The sequence below is a fragment of the Hibiscus syriacus genome, unplaced genomic scaffold (genome assembly GCF_006381635.1).
Source record: "Hibiscus syriacus cultivar Baekdansim isolate YM2019G1 unplaced genomic scaffold, ASM638163v2 tig00112503_pilon, whole genome shotgun sequence".
NCBI classification, from domain to species: Eukaryota; Viridiplantae; Streptophyta; class Magnoliopsida; order Malvales; family Malvaceae; genus Hibiscus; species Hibiscus syriacus.
Window position 1 is genome coordinate 1,253,442 of NW_024063349.1, and position 23,450 is coordinate 1,276,891.

Sequence of the window (23,450 nt, forward strand, 5' to 3'; positions counted from 1 at the left end):
TTTTTTTATAGTGATGAAGAAAATAGCTTGATTTGAATCCATTGAAATTACACTAGCTTTTAATTGGTTAGATGTGAATTTACACTAGGCATTTAACAATTTCATTACTGATTTGCTTAATTTGCTTATTGAAAATTATTTCTATTTATATCTAATTAAAAAAGTACTAAAAATGTGAATTTATATGTGTATAGAAAATTAACGAAGCAAAAAGCAAGTATAGCCACAATGAATAGAATATTATCATGTCAAGTGCAAATATGGATTTTTTCATTTCTCTATCATAGTCCAATACATATGTCCATAAAATTTTCTATTTAGAGATTATTAGTTTATTACTATGGTTTTGTGTTGCATCACTTTTTTTGTTTGTCAACTTGATTTTTCATCGTAGTTGAGTCGATCTAATGCATTATGATGTGAAGTGCAGATATGGATACCTTCTTATTTACTTCCGAATCTGTCAATGAAGGTCACCCCGACAAGATCTGTGACCTGATTTCAGATGCTATCCTTGATGCCTGCCTGGAACAAGACCCAGAAAGCAAAGTGGCTTGTGAGACTTGCACCAAGACTAACATGGTTATGGTCTTCGGCGAGATCACGACCAAGGCCAACGTTAACTATGAGAAAATTGTTCGGGATACTTGTAGAGGTATAGGGTTCACATCAGCTGATGTTGGCCTTGATGCTGACAACTGCAAAGTACTAGTGAACATTGAGCAACAGAGCCCTGATATTGCTCAAGGAGTACATGGCCACCTCTCCAAGAAACCTGAGGAAATTGGGGCTGGTGACCAGGGTCACATGTTTGGTTAGGCCACGGACGAAACCCCTGAGTTAATGCCTCTAACCCATGTGCTTGCAACTAGGCTTGGTGCCAGGCTCACTGAAGTGAGAAAGAACAAGACATGCCCATGGTTGAGGCCTGATGGTAAGACCCAAGTGACTGTTGAGTATAGAAATGATGGTGGAGCCATGGTCCCCATTCGTGTTCATACTGTTCTTATTTCAACCCAACATGATGAGACCGTCACCAATGAGAAGATTGCAGCCGACTTGAAAGAACATGTCATTATGCCTGTTATTCCTGCAAAGTATCTAGATGACAAAACTATTTTCCACCTCAATCCATCGGTAGGTTTGTTATCGGGGACCACATGGGGATGCAGGACTTACTGGCCGAAAGATTATCATTGATACCTATGGGGGCTGGGGTGCTCATGGTGGTGGTGCTTTCTCGGGTAAGGATCCAACCAAGGTGGATCGCAGTGGTGCATACATTGTGAGACAAGCAGCAAAGAGCGTGGTGGCCTCAGGCCTTGCACGTCGCTGCATCGTTCAAGTATCCTACGCAATCGGTGTGCCAGAGCCCTTGTCAGTTTTCTTAGACTCATACAAGACAGGCAAGATCCCCGAAAGGATATATTGGCATTGATTAAGGAAGCTTTCGACTTCAGGCTGGGAATGATCTCTATAAATATTGACTTAAAGAGAGGAGGAAACTTTAGGTACCAAAAGACTGCTGCTTATGGTCATTTCGGCCGTGATGATCCTGATTTCACTTGGGAGATCGTTAAGCCTCTTAAGGCCAAGGCCTAAGTTACCATAATATCATGTGGTAGGTATCTGTCAATTTTTTCCATTTTACATTCTTTACTTTGGATTTCCTTTTCAGGGCATGATTGGTTTCATCAACCATTTCTCTGGTCTGCCATGGATTTTTTTTATTCCATTGTTTAATCATTCAATTCAATTTGTTTTTTCTATTATTCAAATATTGTTGAGGTACAAATACTGTCGCTATCTCTACCTCTACCTCATGGGTAATGGATGATTTGAAATTGTTTCGTATTCCCAAATATTAGTGCAAAGCAATTACAGCTTATCTATATTTATATTTTCTTTTAACTCAAGTTCAACGTCTACATTAAGTAGAACTTATTAAAGTCGAACTTATTAAGTGTCATCAGTGGTTATAGGGAGTATTGTTTTTCTTTAAAAGTCTTGGGTTCGATTAATTACGTCTATAAAGTGTGTATTTGTTTATTGTCATTTAACTAAGAAAATTCCGAACAAATATTATCTTATAATCACTTTTATTCTAATAAAATATTGTACATTCAGTTTATTTATACTAGATCTAATACGATTATGTATTGCATATAACGGTTGGCATACAACATAAGCTGAAAGCTTAATTGTTACATAAAATTTAAAATATAATATTAATGAAAAAATACATCATCACATTCGAAATACGAACTATTAAAATATAATATTAATGAAAAAAATACATCATCACATTAGAAATACGAACTATTACTCAACAATCTCTAAACTACTAGCTTAACAGCTTTTAGTTGACACCTCTCCTTTCTTCTAAGTTATAAGTAGGGACGGGTATGGGTCGGGTCGAATAGAATTTTTGACTAATCCAACCTGACCAGAAAATTATACATCCTCCACCCGGACCCGATCCAACCAAAAAAATATACACCCTCAATCCGACCAGAACCCGACCCGACCAGAAATAATATATTTATTAAAAAAATTAATTTTTATTCAATAAAAATTGGGATTTAATTGAAAAAAATAATATATAGAGGGGCATTATTATAATTATCCTTAAATATAAAGGTAAAATTATATATTTTTCTTGGGTCCGGTCGGGTAGAGTATTTTTCACCCTGAACCCAAACTCGACCCGACCCAAACACAACCTCTAAAAAAAACCTACCCGAACCGACTTGAACCCAATTTTTTTAAAAAAGTCCGACCCAATAGGGTCGAAACCCATCAGATTCGGGTCTCATGCCCATCCCTAATTATAAGTTTAATATATATTAAGAGTAAAATTCCTCTTTTCTCTCCCATAACCAGGAATTGTTCAAAAAATACGAATTATCACATTTGATGTACATGTACATTTATAATCATAAAGGTCGGATATTCATCCAAGCATATCACTAAATTCTAAATTGAGAACATTTTAAGATTTTCTTTTTTGTATTTTGATTAGTTTGTTTTTTAGTTTTCTTCCTTTTTGAAATTTTTATTTTTATTACGCAAAGATATTTGATTATATCATATTCTTTTTCTTAACCATAGTGGAGGTGGAGCAAAATAATTGACATAATGATAGTATATGAATGAATTGGAAAAGAGAGAGAGAGAGACTAAACTAAGAGCTACACTAAAACATGTTGGGAAAAGAACTATTGTATAAAAAAGAAATAACAAAATAAAATTATGATGTTAACGTGAATTTAACTTTGGTGGTTAAAAGAAGTGTTATTCCTTTAAGAGATTCTGAGTTAAGATAACTGTGTCTGAGGTATATGTGCATTGTTAATGATTAAGAAAATTTTGAATAATTATTATTTTATAATCACCCTAAACTATTGAAAAAAGAAATAATGAGATGCGGATAACACCAAATAAGATTTATATTCGGGAACTAATTACTCAACTGAGAAAACGCATGAAGAATCTGGCTACAAACACCACACTTGAAATGGTTCAAAGATTATTAAAATCATTTCTAATCTATACGTTTCTGTACCTATATAATTCATGGCATAACGTATCTTTAAACTTTACCTCAATCATGCCCAAGAGGGGGTCCTTTCACAAGGGAAAAATTATGGCCACTTAAGGACACTCGACCCTTATTTTTTATGGGTAATCTAAGATATCGTACCCCAAAAATAGTAGTAGTTAAGGGACAGAGTTAGCCCTAGCTAATTATGTGAACTAACTTTCAGTCTATAATTATAAATCTTTGTCTAATTTATTATTTTAGTCCAAGTTGTCTCTTTGCAGCAACTTTAAAGTTGCCAAAAGCAAAAATATTTGTGTCGGCTAAGGCATTTCTTGAGGACATGTTTCACAAAAGCCATATCATAAAGCTTTCAATCATTTATCATGTGCCAGTATGACAATATTGCTTGATTATCATGTGCCAGTATGACAATATCTTCTTTCTTGCACTATTCATCAGGGTTCAACATGCTATATTTTATACAATATAACTTGATTAACTAAGATTTGGTTCGTACTTCTATTTTTTATATATAGTTGAAGTAGTTTGTTTTAGTAATGTTTTGTTATAAGAAAATTTAAATCAACATTGGGTTTAAAGAAAAAAATGCTTTTAGATATGACAATACATGAATTAGATTAAATCCAAGTTATATAAATTGATATTTCCATTAAGTTATATATCAATATGTTTGTTGTACCGTGTTAAAGATTCTCCGTATACACTATTTATGAGCCTCATAATTATATGAGGACCTCAAACCATACTTAATCTTCCAACATCAAGGGAATGTCTTTGGAAAAAAGACCTCAAAAAGTCAAACCTCGAGAAACTAAGACAAGTAGACATAACTTCTGGTAGACTCGTGTGACCTATCATACCAAATTCACAGTCTCTTGATCATATCCACTTAACCTATCTACTTATGGGTAGCCATTATAACCCTACGACTAACACACGCTGTCGACCTCCATTTTTTCCCGGACATTCCATTAATATTATTATCAATTATCAATTATCAATTATCAATTATTATTATTATTATTATTATTATTATTATTATTTGTTTTATTTTTATTTTTATTTTATTTCTTTTGTATGCCTTTACAACAAACCCAAAGTGGGCCCAAATACAAATCATGAGGCCCAATTGAGACCCGAATCCCAATTACAACAGACCCGGGCCCAACCAATGAATGCCCAATTAACCCAAGAAAATTAGGGTTTCCAAACCTAACCCCTATTCTACCACTATAACCTAGTTGCCCAGCCTCCAAGCATCGTCGTCGCTGCCGCACACTTTGTCCATTGCCAGTCAAAACCCCATTGTCGAAAAGCCGAGCCAAGCCTCCAATCGTGCCGATCGAGCCGTCCCTGTTAAATCATCATCAAAAAAAAAAAGAAATCAGAAGAGAAGAGAAGAGAAGAGAAGAGTAAGCAAGCAATCGATCTCGTAAAATCCGGGATCTCCACCAACCGAGTCATCATCCCTCTGCCAAACTTCACTAAACACGCAAGAAAAGAAAACAAAAGCATGCAACAAATCAAACATAAGGGAAATCATCTTCCTATGGTTCTAGACCCACCGAACACGCAAAGAGGAGATAAAAATAGAAAAAAAATGAAAGGGGGAAGGGGAAAAGAAAAATAAAACGAAAAAATGAGGCAGGGAGGAACCATTCAGGTTTTGAGAAAAAAAGAGAGAAAGTAAAAGGAAAAAAGAAGGAAAAGAAAAACTTTACCTCGAGTTTAAAGCACTTCACCGGCGGCGAAAGGGGCGAGTCAGTCGTCAAAAGGTAGTTCTTTTGATTTTAGGTTTATGTTGGGGAAGTTTTAGGTTTCAAAAAGCTCAGTTTAAGGGTTAAGATAGTTAGGGACGGTGTTTAGGGTGTTTCAAAGGGTTTTGGCCTTTGTTAAGGCGGTGTGTGATGGTGGCCACGATGGTTTGTGGCCACATATTGGTTTTCTTTCATGAAAAAAAGAAGAAGAAAAAAATAAGAAAGGAAATTGAGAGAAAAACAAAGGGGGTCGACTGAATATGAGAGGAAATGAGGCTAGGGTTAGCCAAAATCCTATAATAGGATATATATATGAGTCAAAACTATGTCGTTTTAGGGGGATTTAGGGTTGCACCTGTTTCGTGTGTGGGTAAAATACTCAAGTGGGGTCTCTGGGTTCACGAGTTTTCATTTTAATCCCCTAGTAAACTTTCATAAGTTTATGATTCCACCTTTCTTATTTATGCATGTTATAATTTGGTCACTTTAAGCAAGGTGTTTTTGCTTGTTTCGATTTCTAATGTATAATATTGAATTATTTCATTTTGGTCATAAATATATAAGTTTATTACACTTCCAGTGCTTGCAATGTTTGATTCTTGTATTATGTGTTATGTTATTTATTGGACTTGGAGTTGTGGCACTTAAATTTTTCAGTTTTATTATTTAGTCCTATAATCGTGTAATGTTAATAATACATGCTTTAAATATTATCCATGTATAAAATACATATTGGTAGTGTAAAATAAAATATTTATGTGTTGTATTGCATAAGTTTAGGTTTTTAGTTTTAATTAATTCGCATGATAACCTTATGAGCATAACTCAACTTGAATCGAAATAATTTGACTAAGGGTAATATTCGTTAATTTTAAGATTATTGTGAAGTGATTGTCTTAACGTATAAGAAAGTCACTTTCAATAATTTTAAAATGAAAGTATATCCCATTAGATGACACGAATAAAATTAGTTACTTAAAATTTGGGGACAAAGAAAAATATCATGTTTTTTAAATTAAATTCATCGAGAAAAGATGGTTAGATTGAATCTATGTATTTAAATAATTGAACATCCTTATTCCCATTAATGGTTGGTAAAATAATTAATTAATCATATTTATTTGACATGTGTGTTTAATTTTCATTTTATTTTTGTATATGTTTTAATATGATTTCAAAAATAAATAAGAATTGAATTAATATCAAATTTTATGATGAAATAGTAATATCTTTTTATTTCAATTGGAGTAATAAATGACTGCTTTAGGGCATGAGATGTTATTTATTCTCGATTGAAAATAATTAGATATTATGATTTTTCCTCTTAAAATTCAAAGAATATTTTTAAAACAAGGTGGTCTTAAAATTAATTTGTTTTATCTTATTGCTTTTCCGCACTTAAATTTTGAATTAATAATGAACTCTAGGATGAAATTGTAATATTTCTTTATTTCGATTGGAGTAAGAATTGACTGCTTTAAGGCATGAGATGTCAATTCTTCTCGATAAGAAATAATTAAATATTATTATGTTTTGTTCTAAAATTCAAAGAATATTGTTTGTAGGGGATCATAAATTAAATTACACTCGAATTCATAAATTTCATTGCAAAGACAACTAATTAATCGACTAGGTACCGATTTAGGGCGTTGTGGGGGGTGCTAATCCTTCTCCACATGTAACCGACTCCCGAAATCAACTTTTTGGTAACGGACACCGCAAATTTGTTGTTTTAATTAAAATGAATATTTTTATTAAAATGTCATATATGTTTTTGGGTGCCCAATCACACCACAGTCAAAGATTGGTGACGACTCCTTGAATCACGTTTTTATTATTAATTGGTCATCAAATTATTCGAGATGAGATATTTTAAAAATCACTTTAAAAATTTTAATTTGTTTTTTAAGGAAAAAATCGTTTCGACAGCTTGGCGACTCCGCTGGGGACCTTTTTCTTTTAGAGAGTCAGGACATTTCGATTAATTAATTAATTGTCTTTGCAATGAGAATTTTGAATTTGTTTTAATTGAACTTTTGATCCCTTGTTTGGTTAAAATAATTTTTATGTTTATAGTTTGAACAACCAATAAATAGTTGTACTGATTTGTTTGTTGGTGTTTTCAGAGTAAATACATATTCAAGATTTTGAGATTTCTGTTTTGTGTTGTTTGTTTGTTCTGTTTTCACTTTTCCTCACACACTGCAAAGCTGTATTTGTATAACATAAGCTAAAACCATGCTCCATCCTATTTAAGGAAAAGTGAGAAACTACTCTCCCGTGTGGTTTTCACCTCCGTACGGGATAGTGAATCTCTCTTGGGGATCAGTCGTTATGGTCCTCGTGATGGTTTTCACCTCCTTATGGACATAAGGAGGTGTGTCCCCTCGAATTGAACTCGATTTGAAAGCCTGTGATGGGTCAGAATTGAGGGTATGGTAGCCCAAGGGGGCATCAACAAGGACAATTCGAATACCTCTTGCCCTAGAGACGAACCCGACATATAGTGAGCCTACAACTATAGAGCTTGACCTACTCGAACTTTAAGAATCCCGTGAGGAGAGTACACAAGGAACGCTTTTTCGAGTCTTTTAATTTTTGTAGTTTAATTTTGTTTTTGAGTAAATGTATGAGAACTAGAGATCATGTGATTAGGTTTATTTTTTTTTCAAACAAACATGCGAACTAGATGACATGAGGTTAAGATTTATATGTTGAACAAAGCATGTAGGTAGAAAACATGTCTGGGTAGAACTGTTATAAAAGCATATCTGGGTAGATACCATGTTGGGTAGGATTTTTTCTTTTCATAAATATTTTTTCTTTTTTTATTAAGTGGTACTAACAATTTCTTTTGTTTTATCTTATTTTTATTTCTCTTTTGTTTGCCTTTGCATTTTCACATCATAACCAAACAAGGTGTTAATTCACAAGTGATTGACCAAATTAGAAAGTTTTTATATCGATATAAGAGTTTCATAACTAGATAGTCAAATTCAAAAGGGCAATGACTTACAAACAAAGTTGATCTATGAGAGAAGAGCTAAAAGTTGATCGAAGACTCCTATTAAACGAACAAAGATCAAGATGGTACTAAATAGTCATATGCTAGTTGAGTCAAGAGTGAGAAGTTCATTCGTGAGATATCAAGTCCGCTTTCCTCTTGGAGAATCTCACGGAAATGGAGGCCTAGAGATCCAACAATCACAATAGGTGAATTAAAATGAAAATAGGTGGATCAACACTTTGAGAAGTCTAACAATGACTATAAAGACAATACCAAATCGTGAGGAAGGCCTAGATCACTTAAATGAAGAAAATTAAGCTCGTCTATCTAGTGTAATGAGCACTTATGGTCTGATGAAGGTTGTTCTATGGTGGTCGCTTTTGGAATTAACACCTTGTGCATTTGCATTATGGTTTTGCATTAGCTTATTAATTTATTTTGATTGTTTTTATAGTAATTCTTATCATTTTGTTATCTTATTTGTACTAACTTGTTTTTATGTTGCTTTTCTTTTTTGCTTGTATCGTATGATTATGATATAATCAAAAGGTGTTGATTTGTGAGTGGTCACCAGAGTAAAAGGTTTTCATGATAGACAAAGAGTTTCATGATCAAGTAGACTATAACACAACTAGGGAATGACATCTTGAAGAAACCCCGAGAATAACGGAGGGCTATGCACTCAAAAATCGTATGTCCGACGAAGAGCAAAAAGAGATAAGAGAGATGAGAGAGCAAATGTCCAAGATGATGGATAAAATAACTGCTTTGGCCAAAGGAAAATATACTTCTACAAAAGAAAGTAAAGAACTCGATGAAAACAATCTCGTGATGTCAAATACACAAGGGACCACTTTAGATTAAGCTGTTCCTAGCCAATCTGAGAAATTACACACAATCACCATTCGTATCAACAAGTTTTCTAGAGTCCCAAGGAAATGGTGACAACTGTAGAAGTTCAGAAAAATGAAAAGAAGTCTTGCAATCAAAACTCGTGGGTATTTAAGAGTATACTCCCAACATCACGGGAAATAAACCTGAAGACTCCAGTTCAATCCAAGCCGAAAGGTGTCTCTCATTTTGATTATATCCCTATTTCATATAAGGAGTTCTCTGATAAGCTTTTAGAAGCCCAAGAGGTGGCCCCGCATTATGTGAAGCCTTGGCAACCTCCATATCCAAATTGGTATGACGTCAATGTTTTTTTAATATCATGCCGGAGCTCAAGGACATTTCATTGAGAATTGCACCGTCTTCAAGCATCGAGCCCAACATCTTTTAGATCATGGAGTATTGGAGTTCGAGATGAAAGGTTGACCTAATTTGGTAATTATTTGTCCTGTTAGGTTGGAGCCAAAAATGTTCAAAGGTAAGGGTATCAATGGGGGCATCCAGGAGGAAGATTGTTTACTAAAGTACGAAACTCAAGTTCGACATTTGAGGAGTGAAAATAATAAACTGAATAGAGAGATAGAAGCCATGCATGATGGTTTTCAAAGGATCAGTCAAGCCTTTAAAAATGATGGTATAGGAAATGCCCTAGAGGAGTAGGCAAAAGGGGTCACAAAACTAATAAACAATGGAGAACAATGGAGAAATAATTGCAAGATACATGACGGTCGAGCCAAGAAGTTATCTTATGATTTACAAATTGCAAAAAAAAGGTGAAATACAACTGTTAATGACTTGGGAAGATATCAAGCCGAAAATAAGATATTGAATATGTCCATAGCCAATATGGAAGCTTCATATCAGCGCCAGAAGGGTGAGAATGATGTTGAGCTAGAAGCCACTAGAGCCAAGAACAAGACATAGATGAAGATTGTAGATGATTAAGGAGATCTTGCATGAGAACTTCGTAACCACAAAGACTTTCTTACAAGGAAAAATGAACAACAATGTCTACAACTCCAAGAATTGACACATAATATTGAGGAAAAAGATAACGTCATGAAAAAAACTATTATTCAAGCAAGCAACGTGGCTCACAAATTGGTTGATTTAATTGGCTTTGCAAGAGAATTGAAGCATATTAACAACTCAACCGAACATGAGTGGAAGTTAACTTGGCTTTTGAGAGAGATAAAGAAGTTAAGAGTTAAAGCTATCCATTATATGTAAAGTTTATTTGATGTACCGAAACCTTTGTGTTCAATGAAAGTTGTTTTAAGATGGCCACTCTGGAATGACACCTTTTGCATATATGTATTTACATCGTATTTTTTTATTTAAGCATTTTGTATGCATTAGTTTTAAAACATGAAAATAATTTATGGAGGGTTATGTGAAAATAATACCAAGATCATTCATTCATACTACTTCCTCATCATCATGAACAAACAAATGCAAACAATGGAGCAATCTCATGAGGGGTCACAAGATCAGTTGCAAGAACAGTCAATCAGGTTACAACAAGATATGAGGAATCAAACATCAAGTTCTCTATAAGATTTATCGAACCAAATAGACCAGACAGATAGAGAGAAAATAGCTAATAAAGGATATTATTGTTATTAGACTAAAACGTCAAAAATGATAACCTACCATGGAGCATCCCACTCAAACCTAGGGAAGAGCCTCATTAATCATAATAAATTTGAAGATAAATTCAAGTGGTTGAAGGAAACAATTGGAGTTATGAAAAATGTTAATGCCTCGCACAAAGAGCTAGAAGTGAGAGAACTCAGCCTAGTCCCTGATTTGGTCTCCCACATGAATTTAGGGTGCCTAATTTTGAGAAATATGATGGCACCAGTTTTCCCCTAATTCATCTGAAAATGTTTTATAGAAAGATGAAAGGGTACTTAAATGATGATAATCTGATGATTCATTACTTCCATGATAGTCTTGTTGGGATAGCTATATTATGGTTTAACCATTTGAATAGAGTACAGATCAAGACTTGGGTCGATCTAGCTGACGCCTTTGTGGGGAAATATCAATATATTAAAAGATTAGCCCTAAAACGTCAAGATCTTAAAAGAAAAATGATGAAAACTACTGAAAGCTTTAAAGAATATGCCCTAAGATGGAGAGGGGTGGTAGCACAAGTTTAACATCCCATGTTAGAAGAGGAAATATCATACATGTTCCATAATTCTCTCCCATCTCCTTTGAGTTAATGTTGGCAAATTCAACAAAGGACTTCGAGGATCTTGTGACAGATGGGGAGTTAATTGAAAATGTAATCAACAAAGAAAACTTGAAAGTCACTTCCAAAAGCCTAACTGATCAAGAAGTGAAAGTTGTTGATGTAAAGGAATGTCATGTCTAGAGCCCCCACAGTCACAAAAGAAAGAACAACTAGCCATTCAAACCGACCAAATAAAGTCCCACGTTCAAGAAGTACTTTGAAGGTGTTCCAAACATCTATCTCTGATATGTACCCCATTTGATTAAAGGTAATACCTCACACCAAGGCCAACGAAAGTGCCACCAAACCCTTCTTCCCATAGCTATGATCAAGATAGTGTATGTGATTTCCACTTGGGGGCATCTGCCATTCTACGGGAAATTATAGGCCGCTGTTAAAGGAGATAGAAATGCTTGTTGAAAATGGAACGTTGACACAAGAATTGGTGGAGCAGTGAATGACGAACTCGAGTGGGTATCAAAGAACAATATGTAGCTTCCGATCGAGTCAAGTGTCACTGTGTTAGATGAGTAATGGGGTATCATAATTAGGAATAAATCATTTCATCCATCATTAAGCTTTATTCCATTTACAACATCTTGTTTGAATTTGTTTTTTGTCCTTTGTCAACTTTTTTATAAGGATATTTAAATGAACTTATATTACTTTAAATATGGTGAGCATTGAATCAAATTTGCAGTCTTGAAATTCTCTGAATATCAACAGAATTAAAGGTTTTTTAAAATAAATAGAGTTATAAATATTTGACAAAGTGACAAGACTGAACCTTGATAAAATAAGGATCCTTGACCTTACCACAGAAGATACACTCAAACACTATACCCTTCTCTTGTAAGGACCAATATAACCTTCTCCTCTCAGGAGGAAATGATCTAGAGGCTTGTTATTTAGGTATCCATAGGAGCAGACAACATGGGGCATCTTTTGTGTATGACATTGCAAAACTGACTAGACTACACTTCTGTTGAGGACGTTCAATGATGATCCTAATCTTCACAAATGGAATGATGGAGTGAATAAATTTAGTATATGTCAGATGTTTGGGAACTGAACTCTAAATATTGGATTTTCTGACCATCAATGACACATAGACTATAACTGGTTCTTCTAGATGAGCTTATGAAATTCGAAATCTGAATACTCAAAAGGTTCATAAATTATTATTATTATAGAATATACAATAAAACTGAGCTATTCTAATAAATCAATTGGTCATAGAGGAAACTCAAAAGTCCTAGATTTATGAATAGATTGCATTCAAACCAAGACATTGCTTGGGTACTTGGCAGTTCGATGTTTGCTCCACTACGATTGTCAAGTCAAAGACTTTGTGATGAGATGAACCCTTCAGCTAGGCCGATAAAGGTGATTATAATATATATATATATATATATATATATATATATATATATATACATACAATAAAGCTGAATTCAGCTAGCCAAATAATGAAAAATTAAATCAAATTTATCTAATAACAAGTTTCAGTAAAATAGACAAAGGGAGTTGAGGAACACATGTTAGAGTCGACCTCACACAAGCACTCATGAATTTTATATTTAGATTGATGTCTCTGTACTACATCTGCTAAGGAAGTCTATGAAGCTTGAACAAATAGAAGATTTTAGAGAATCGAAATAGAAGTGTTCTAGAAAGTCTAGTAATTGACTATGCTAGTTACATCATTTTGTCCACATCCGATTAAAATACCAAGCCAACAGAGAGGGTCATATTATAATGTTCACAAGGACCGAGAAAGAAAGGACATTTTTTATGACTGAAACCTTAAAAAATAGGAAGCTAACCTGAAGCTAATCCATCAATTTTGACACTTGTAAAAGAGCTATAACTTTGAAAATATTAAAAGAGTTGTTGATTCTTTTTATATTCTGTGAACCCACGTTTATGATTTGCTTCAATTGTGAGCCTGAATTAAAGGGTAACACTTTAAAAATTCTTTCGTTCTTTGATTTCTAAAATAAAAGAAAGGAGAAAAACATTTTTAAATAGGAAAATCTCAAATGCAAAAGGTCCTTGAAGCTGATGAGGCCCATTTTGCCTATATTGGAGAAAAAAATAAATGATGTCAAAATAATGAAGCATTCCATATTCTTGAAAGAAAATAGTATGAGGGATCAGAAAAACTGGAGGATAGAACTTGTAACACTTCTTTATGACATTTTCGTTAACCCATCAAGAAGAAGATGAACGCCTTATTTGAAAAGGGCACATATCCCAGTTCATAGAAAAAAATGCAAGAGTGAAACCAGTTAAGGATAAAATTTTGGCACCAAAATAGGGATGAGTCATTAAAGTACCCACATTGGGGCATTACCAAAAACCAAGATCATGTTGAGATAACAAGGTTTAGACTGAAAAGACATTGAGAATGACTCTCACAACTTGGGGTGTCAGGGGAAGACCATGAATTTGAGAAGAGCTTGCATTATAAAGCAAATCGGTCGAGCATCAATTAACGGTAGAGTCCTGGAAAAACAACTCTGATAGCGTAATTAAGTCAATGACAAAAAAGGGCATCAAGGTCATATTATTGACCGCAACAATAATTCAAGAAACATTTCTTCTGAGATTTTATTACAGATAAGAGGTAAAAAAGACGCAAAGACATAAGATGATCAGATAACTCTTCAAAAATGCAAGCTTGAAATTATAAGTTGCTACACTGATATCTGAGTAAACCCTGGAGAAGAGTGATCAAGGGGAATAATACCAAGTTCTCTACTTTAGAGTCAAAGGATTTAAATCAACATTTATGTATTCATGAGAACATCGTTTGCATAAAATAAAATGCAATACATTGATACATCTAATTGTATTCACGTTTTATACATAAACACATGGTTTTTACAGATATTCTAATGAAAAGAGAAGGTACATGATAAGTGAAAGCTAGAATTCAAACCTCAAAGTCAGGCAATCTTGTTTAGAGAAGCAAACCAAAAGAAAAAAGGACCCCAATCCACAGAAAAAACATTACTTTAAAGTAGGGATGTTACCTGACCATTAAGTTATTTCACATGTTTTTCAAAAAATGAAAAAAACGATTTCCAAAGTTACTCATTTAAATCTTTCTTGAAAATTGAAATTTTTGAAAAGTAAGAAAATGATTTTCAAAGTTTCTTACCTAGTAAACTATTTCCAAAATTGGTAAGTCCTTCGGGCCATCAGTAAATCTTTCAAGAATGATGATTAAATCCTTCGGGTCTTCTATAAGCCTTTCGAGCAAGATGATAAGTCCTTCAGGCTATCCATAAGTCCTTCGGGCAGGATGTTTTCACATGTTTTTCGAAAAAAATGAGAAAACAATTTCCAAAGTTTCTCATTTAGATCTAAAAAATGAAATTTTTGAAAAGTAAGGAAACGATTTCCAAAGTTTCTTACCTAGTAAACTATTTCCAAAATTGGTAAGTCCTTTGGGCCATCAGTAAGTCTTTCGAGCATGATGATTACATCCTTCGGGTCATTTATAAGTCTTTGAAGCAAGATGATAAGTTCTTCGGGCCATCCATAAGACCTTTGGGCAGGATGTTTTCACTTGTATTTCGAAAAAAATAAGAAAATGATTTCCAAAGTTTCTCATTTAAATTTGAAAATTGAAATTTTTGAAAAGTAAAAAATAGTTTCCAAAGTTTTTTACCTAGTAAACTATTTCCAAAATTGGTAAGTCCTTCTGGCCATCAGTAAGTCTTTCGAGCATGATGATTAAATCCTTCGGTTCATTTATAAGTCTTTCGACCAAGATGATAAGTCTTTCGGGACATCCATAAGACCTTCGAGCAAGATGTTTTTTTACATGTTTTTCGAAAAAAATGAGAAAATGATTTCTAAAGTTTCTTACCTAGTAAACTATTTCCAAAATTGGTAAGTCCTTCGGGCAATCAGTAAGTCTTTCGAGCATGATAATTATATCCTTCGGGTCATCTATAAGCCTTTTGACCATGATGAGTAAATCTTTCGAGTCATCTGGTAGTCTCACTTGAGACAACATCAAGATGGAACTGGACAAAAATGCGTTGTCTTTTTATCTTTGCCCTATTCTTGTTAACACAAGCATGAGCAAAGTGAGGCAGCTGTCTAAACCCATTTTTGATTGGACATTCTATTAATATTATTATCAATTATTATTATTATTATTATTATTATTATTTTTTATTTTATTTCTTTTGCAAGCCTTTACAACAAACTCAAAGTGTGCCTAAATACAAATCAGGAGGCCCAACCAAGACCCAAAGCCCAATTACAATAGACCCAAGAACAACCAATGAAGGCCTAATTAACCCAAAAAAATTAGGGTTTCCAAACCCTAACCTCTAATTTACCTCCGCCACATTAGTTGCCTACCCTCCAACCGCCATCACCGTCGCTATCGCTCACTTTGTCCACTGCCAGTCAAAACCCCACTGTCAAAAAGCCAAGCCTCTAATCATGCTGATCGAGTCATCCATGTTCAATTATCAGCAAACCAAAAAAATAAGAAAAAAAGAGAAGAGTAAGAAAATAATAAATCCTAGGAAATCTGGGATCTCCACCAACCGAGTCATCATCCCTCTGCCCTAAACACAGAAGAAGAGAAAATAAAAGCATGCAACAAATCAAAAAAAGAAGGGAAATCATTTCCCTATGGTTGTATACCCACCAAACACACAAAGATGAGATAAAAACAGGAAAAAATCGAAAGGGGGAGGGTAAAAGAAAAATAAAACGAAAAACGAGGCATGGAGGAACCATTCGGGTTTTGAGAAAAAGAGAGAGAAGGAAAACGAAAAAAAAAGAAAAGAAAAACTTTACCTCAAGTTTAAATCACTTTACCAGCTGCGAAAAGGGGCGAGTGCAAAGGTAGTTCTTTTGATTCTGGGTGTATGGTGGGGAAGTTTTAGGTTTCAAAAAGCTCGGTTTAAGGGTTAAGAGAGTTAGGGGTGGTGTTTAGGTTGTTTTCAAGGGGGTTTTGGCCTTTGTTAATGTAGTGTGCGGTGGTGGCCACGGTGGTTCGTGGCCATTGATTGGTTTTCTTGTATGAAAAATAAAACAAGAAAGGAAGTTGAGAGAAAAACAAAGGGGGTCGGTCGAATATGTGAGGAAATGAGGCTACGGTTAGCCAAAATCCTATAATAGTATATATATATGAGTCAAAACTATGTCATTTTGGGGGATTTAGGGCTGCACCTGTTTCACGTGTGGGTAAAAATACTCGGGTGGGGTCTCTAGGTTCACGAGTTTGCATTTTAGTCCCCTAGTAAACTTTCATAAGTTTATGATTCCACCTTCCTTATTTTCGCATGTTATAATTTGGTCACTTTAAGATAAGTGTTTATTATTGTTTCGATTTCCAGCTTTTGGTCATAAATATGTGCGTTTATTACACTGACAGTGCTTGTAATGTTTGATTCTTGTATTATGTGCTATGGTATTTATTGGACTTGTTGTTGGGGGACTTAAATTTTTCAGTTTTATTATTTAGTCCCATATTCGTGTAATGTGAATAATACATGCTTTAAATATTATCAATGTATAAAATACATATTGGTTGTGTAAAATGAAATATTTATGTGATGTATTGCGTAAGTTTAGGTTTTTAGTTTTAATTAATTCACATGATAGCCTTATGAGCATAACTCGACTTGAATCGAAATAATTTGACTAAGAGTAATATTCGTTCATTTTAAGATGATTGTGAAGTAACTGTCTTAACGTATAAGAAAGTCACTTTCGATAATTTTAAAATAAAAGTGTATCCCATTAGATGACACGAATAAAATTGGTTACTTAAAATTTTGGGACCGAGAAAAAGATCATGTTCTTTTAAACAAATTCATCAAGAAAAGATTGTTAGATCGAATCTATGTATTTAAATAATTGAACATCCTTATTCTCATTAATGGTTGGTAAAATAATTAATTAATCGTATTTGTTTGACATGTGTGTTGAATTTTCTTTTATTTTTTTATATGTTTTAATATGATTTCATAATAAATAACATTCAAATTAATATCAAAGGATGAATTAGTAATATCTTTTTATTTCAATTGGAGTAATAAATGATTGCTTTAAGGCATGAGAGGTCATTTATTCTCCATTGGAAATAATTAGATATTATCATTTTCTCTTTTAAAATTCAAAGAATATGTTTAAAACAAGATGGTCTTAAATTTAATTAGTTTTATCTTATTGTTATTTCTGCACTTAAATTTTGAATTAATAATGAACTCTAGGATGAAATTTTAATATTTCTTTATTTTGATTGGAGTAAGAATCGACTGCTTTAAGGCATGCGAGGTTGATTCTTTTCGATAGGAAATAATTAAATATTATTATGTTTTTTTCTAAAATTCAAAGAATATTGTTTGTAGGGGATTGTAAATTAAATCCGAATTCGTAAATTTCATTGCAAAGACAACTAATTAATTGACTATGTACCAATTTAGGGCGATGTGGGGGTGTTAATCATTCCTCACACGTAACCGACTCCCGAACTCAACTTTTTGGTAACACAAACCGCAAATTTATTGTTTTAATTAAAATTAATATTTTACTAAAATGACAAATACGTTTTGGGTGCCCAATCACATCTTAATCAAATATTGGTGGTGACTTCTCAAATCACGTTTTATTATTAACTGGTTATCAAATTATTCGAGACGAGATCTTTTAAAAATTACTTTTAAAAATTTAAATTTGTTTCAAGAAAAAATTGTTTCGACACACGTGCTAATAAGACCCTATAAAACATCTTGAACATGACCTAGAGATGGAATACAATCTCAATAAAATCACCTTACATTAACTTTTCTCTTCTCGACCTCTTCATGAAGACAAAATACTCTGACACTATCCAACGATCAATCTATCATCAATGGCTCTCCATTCAAATTAAAAATGATGAATCGCTAATACATGGTATAACCAACCCATTTGATCTTATAGACAAAAATATCCCTCTTTAATGTTGTCAATTCACAGAGCACTTTGATGTATAAAATCAATTAAAAAAATATTAACAATATTTATTGGGTTATATCTTTCGGTGCTCTAAGCATCTAACAACTCTGGCCCAATAATTGGTTGTCCTTATATTGCATCTCTTTCTATTTCACCTTTATTTTTATTTATAATAAGGAAATGTTAACAATTTTTTTCCTAAAAAATTAAATTATCTTATTATTATACTAAATGTCATATGATGTTATAAGATAATATAATATATGCAAATATATCTGTTACAATAATTTTGTTATGGTCAAAACTTTTAAGCAAATTTAGTTCTCAAAATAGGAAAAGGAGTGTTATAGTGTAAAAGTCATTAAAATTGTCATGACTTCCTAAAGTGAAATAAATAAATAAGCTTGACTTTATGCCTTAAATCATTTACAATTGGGAGAGACTAAGTTTTCTTTATGATAAAAATTTCCAAAATCGTACATAAGAATCCTATATTTGTCGGTACAATAAATCTCGATCTTAATCCTATCACCTTCATATTTCCTTCCTTTATTCACATTTTTATTGATCAAATAAATTTATTTTGATTGAAATGGAATTAAATTAAATTTATTGAACCGATTTAATTTTATATGAATGATTTTTTTAAATAATTAAATTATTTAATAAATTAAATATATTCTTTTTAAATTATTATAACTGAATTCCAACAATCATGATCACTTCTAATCCATGCATTGTCTTGTTTGTTTCCTCTAGTTATATTTATTACCGACAAAATAGTGGTTGTGTGGTTTTGTCAAAATTTTCTCCTACGAAGGAAGAGGCCCTCGAGCAATTAGAATTTTGAGGAGCCTTATGTTTTTTTTTTTTTATGTAGGGTAAGTATAAGGTAATATTTATTTAAAGATATCTCTCAACGATGTGATATTGAACGTTCATATCTTTGACATTCATGATGATTGAATCATGAACCTCAAGGAATAACAATTATTATTTTACCACCGAATTCACTTGGTTCGTACCGAAAATCTTTATGTTAACCTAAGAATTAGGTGCTTTTCTTATCATTTCAGGGATGACCACAAATACGAAGATTTAGACAGCACAGAAGAGACAGAAGTAACTCATTGTTTTGTTTGCAATTATGGGGGAAATGGTCCATTTTTTAAGTCATAAGTTGGCAACAAAGAGAGCTCTATTTGTCTTCGATCGGGTGAGGATTGTTATGACCATGTTGCATGGAGTTCAAATAGCTTTAGAATGATGTCATTCAAAGAACCTTAGAATGATGCCAATCATGAGTCTTGATTAATCTTGAAAGTGAACTGCAGTTACAGTCTGAACAACTCCTTGATCATGAGGAATAATTATGGTACCAATAATATCGTTCTAAATGGATTACGATGATCGTAACACCAAATATCTTCACAGGAAAATAATACATAAAAAACAATGTAATCAAAATGTTGCTTTTAAACTTAGTAATGGATACTGGACTCATGATGATGACACCTTACAAGAAGAGGCAGTTTGCTTTTTTCAAGCTATACACTTAAATGAAGATGTTGTTCAAGATCAACGAACTCTCTAAATAGTATATCGTCTTTTAATAAGACATGAGATTCTCTTTTTGATATTGTTTTATTGAAATCTCCTGATCACAACGGGTTTTCTGTGAAATTATTTCAAAACTAGTGGAACGTGATAGAAGATTCCATTATTAAGATAATACTATGAACAACTCTTTGACGTTGGTTTCACTTCAGGCAACACCCATGTTATTATGCATCATATCATAATGCCAATGAAATATGTTCAAGGGATTGATAATTATTCTACTCCTTTTATACATAAGGGATTTCATTATTTTCTAAAAGTTTCAATGAAACAAATGCAAGGGAACATATTAGTGCAATAAAGTTACTGTTTCTTTTATTAGTATACTTAGCCGAAAGCCTGTCAGTATGAAGAAGCCAATCAGAAATTTTCAGAAATAATAGCATCGGAGATGACCAATCAATAACAAGTTTAATCAAAATCTAACACAAGGCCCCAGAAAAGATAGCTGATGTCCCACACTATTTAACCACTTTTAGATGTTAATTTTTTTTTACACCATTACTCTCACATTTTGGTTCACAAATGTGACTTGAAATAAGGTGTTGTCCCACGTTGAAAAAGAACCCTCTTTCAGCCGAGGAATGGTTAGAAAAACACACCATCCATTTGTGTTTATGTTGCTTTCAATGAGAAGAAAATAGCACAAGAATGATCCTGTTGGAGATTGTTGGGGGCGGGGGGCGGGGGGCGGAAGAAAACACATTTAAGAGATACCCATCTACCCTTTTCTATATCTCATCTTCTGTTCTTAGCTTGTCTCCAACCATGTAAAGCCAAGAAAAATAGTTGGAGTTTAAGAGCAAACAAATATGTATTTACTTAGTAATTGTTACAGAGGAATTTAATTCATTTTGACCATACATTGTCCTATCTAGAATAGCACTAATTTGAGCCTATTTTGTTTAGTGTTATTAAGCCTTTGATTCTTCTTCCTCCTTGTCCCAATGTGACCCCACTATCTTTGTTTTCATTTTTTAATTAATCAAAACTGTACTGCCAATGCCAGACTCTTCCTTCATTTACACCTTGTCCCGTTGCTTTCTCTCACAAGTCACAAATCACACACCACCATTTATACACTCCCAATCATTCCACCTTCCCCCCCTGAAACTTTCTTTTGCTTTCATTTTTCACCATGACTGTCTTCCTCTCATTTCTTCTCACTCTATTGTTTCCTTCAGCCAATGCTGGCTGGCCACCTTCTCCTGGTTACTGGCCAAGCTCTAAGTTTAGGCCTATGAGCTTTTATAAAGGGTTTCGAAATCTTTGGGGTCCTGGTCATCAAAGTGTAGACCAAAGTGCATTAACAATCTGGCTTGACAGAACTTCAGGTCCTTACTTTATACTAGTTGCTCATATCAATCTGGTATTTTGTTCCCTTATTTGATTGCTTTGTGTTTGGCTTTTTCAGGGAGTGGGTTCAAGTCAGTTAAGCCTTTTCGTTCTGGTTACTTTGGGGCATCCATTAAAGTGCAACCTGGTTATACTGCAGGAGTCATAACAGCTTTCTATGTGAGAAATTGAAGTAACTTATCTAATTTCTAGCTTCAAATTATTTGTTAAAGCACAGTTATTTAATTAGAAATCAAACAAATGGCAGCTATCAAACAATGAAGCTCATCCAGGGTTCCATGATGAAGTGGACATAGAGTTCCTTGGAACTACATTTGGGAAGCCTTACACTTTACAAACAAATGTGTATATCAGAGGGAGTGGGGATGGAAAAATCATTGGCAGGGAAATGAAGTTTCTTCTTTGGTTTGATCCTACCAAAGACTTCCACCACTATGCCATTCTTTGGAGTCCTAGAGAGATCATGTAAGTATATTGAAATAAGAATGAACATGAATAGTATTTGTATTCATTTGCACATTTCATTTTGTCTAAAATGTATTCTGTGTATTGATTCATATGATATTTGTATCAGATTCTTAGTAGATGATGTGCCCATAAGGAGGTATCCGAGGAAGAGTGCTGCAACATTTCCTTTAAGGCCAATGTGGGTGTATGGTTCAATATGGGATGCCTCATCATGGGCAACTGAAGATGGAAAATACAAAGCTGATTACAGATACCAACCATTTGTTGCAAAGTACACCAACTTCAAAGCAGGAGGTTGCAGCGCCTATGCGCCCACTTGGTGCCGGCCTGTCTCAGCCTCGCCTTTCCGATCCGGTGGGCTAACAATACAGCAACGTAGAGCAATGAGATGGGTTCAAAGATACCATATGGTCTATAACTATTGCATGGACCCCAAAAGGAACCATGCCTTAACCCCAGAGTGTTGGACCAAGTGAATGAACTTAATAACAGTTCAATCAAAATTCTTCTTTTTTTCCTTTTTACATCTCCATGTCAAAGAATTTTACTATTTGTCCGCTTGTTTTCTCGGTTTTGAGAGATGGATCCCACTTTGCCAACAATACTAATGCAAGGTTCCAAAAGAGAAAAAAGATGAAATAAATATGTATCTTTGTTTTGGTTGCTCTAATAAAATGGGAGAATGGGATGATGAAGCCATTGATATGGGGTCATGGGAGTATTGAATGTGTTGTTTCAGTAATCATTTCTTAATAAAAAGTAGAATTTAACTATATATTTTTTGTTATTTTTTATTTTTGATCAAATATGGATGACCATCACTCAACAAGTCATGGGCGTTTTTACCGAAATATCACCCGTACCACTAATAATTACCTGTCAGACACCATTTCCCCTAATATTACCGATCTAGCACCCTTTTTGACACGGTAGTAATAAAGCGTGGATCGTCATCCGCGCCTTCAAGGGGTTCTGTCCGAGTTGGCACCATGTAAGGAAAGGCGTGAATCGTAATCCGTGCCTTCGCGGAGTTCTATCCGAGCTGACGTCACGTAAAGAAAGGAGCGGATGACGATCCGCACCTTCGCGGGGTTTCTGACACGTACGGAAGGCGCAAATCATGATTCGCGCCTTTCCTTCAATATCCAACCATCCGCCTCCCACATTTATGGGAGCTCGTCTCCCTCCCTCCTCTTCCTATAAGTACCACACCCAAACACAACCTTCAAGCCACACCCAAACTACACTAAAATCTCAAATTCTCTCATTCTTCCGAGCATCAATATTTCTATTAAGAAGGTAAAATATTTTTGTTGTATTATAATTATTCAATAATTTATTATTTTATTCAATTTTATTATACTAATTTTCATTACTTTTGCAGTTATAAAATGGAAGGTGGTTTGCTACGTTTTTGATGGGAATCATATCTCGAGGCATTTCACCGATACGGTAACAATTTTAAATTCTGTTGTAATTTTAATTATTGTGAATTTTTTATTTATTTAATTTTTTAGTATTAGTTTATATTTTAATTTGTATAATATTTATTAAATTGGGAGAGAG

The 23,450-nt window shown here is 33.7% G+C and overlaps 1 protein-coding gene and 1 pseudogene across 1 annotated transcript; both read left to right on the plus strand.

The window, feature by feature from the left end:
- The first annotated feature begins 406 nt into the window (after positions 1 to 406).
- LOC120180903 lies at positions 407 to 1,778 on the plus strand (annotated as a pseudogene).
- Positions 1,779 to 21,175: 19,397 nt separating this feature from the next.
- LOC120180874 (probable xyloglucan endotransglucosylase/hydrolase protein 32) lies at positions 21,176 to 22,515 on the plus strand. Its single transcript, XM_039186162.1, has 4 exons — positions 21,176 to 21,394; positions 21,475 to 21,575; positions 21,664 to 21,881; positions 21,991 to 22,515. The coding sequence occupies exons 1-4, from the start codon at positions 21,199 to 21,201 to the stop codon at positions 22,358 to 22,360; spliced, it is 885 nt and encodes a 294-aa protein (XP_039042093.1). The 5' UTR covers positions 21,176 to 21,198; the 3' UTR covers positions 22,361 to 22,515.
- Positions 22,516 to 23,450: the final 935 nt, after the last annotated feature.

Bases quoted from the DNA above. Each gene is read 5' to 3' on its own strand.
- LOC120180874 (XM_039186162.1), top strand. From the start codon at position 21,199: ATGACTGTCTTCCTCTCATTTCTTCTCACTCTATTGTTTCCTTCAGCC. The intron at 21,576-21,663 runs GTGAGAAATTGA...AACAAATGGCAG, and splicing joins GAGTCATAACAGCTTTCTAT to CTATCAAACAATGAAGCTCA. The intron at 21,882-21,990 runs GTAAGTATATTG...TATTTGTATCAG, and splicing joins TGGAGTCCTAGAGAGATCAT to ATTCTTAGTAGATGATGTGC.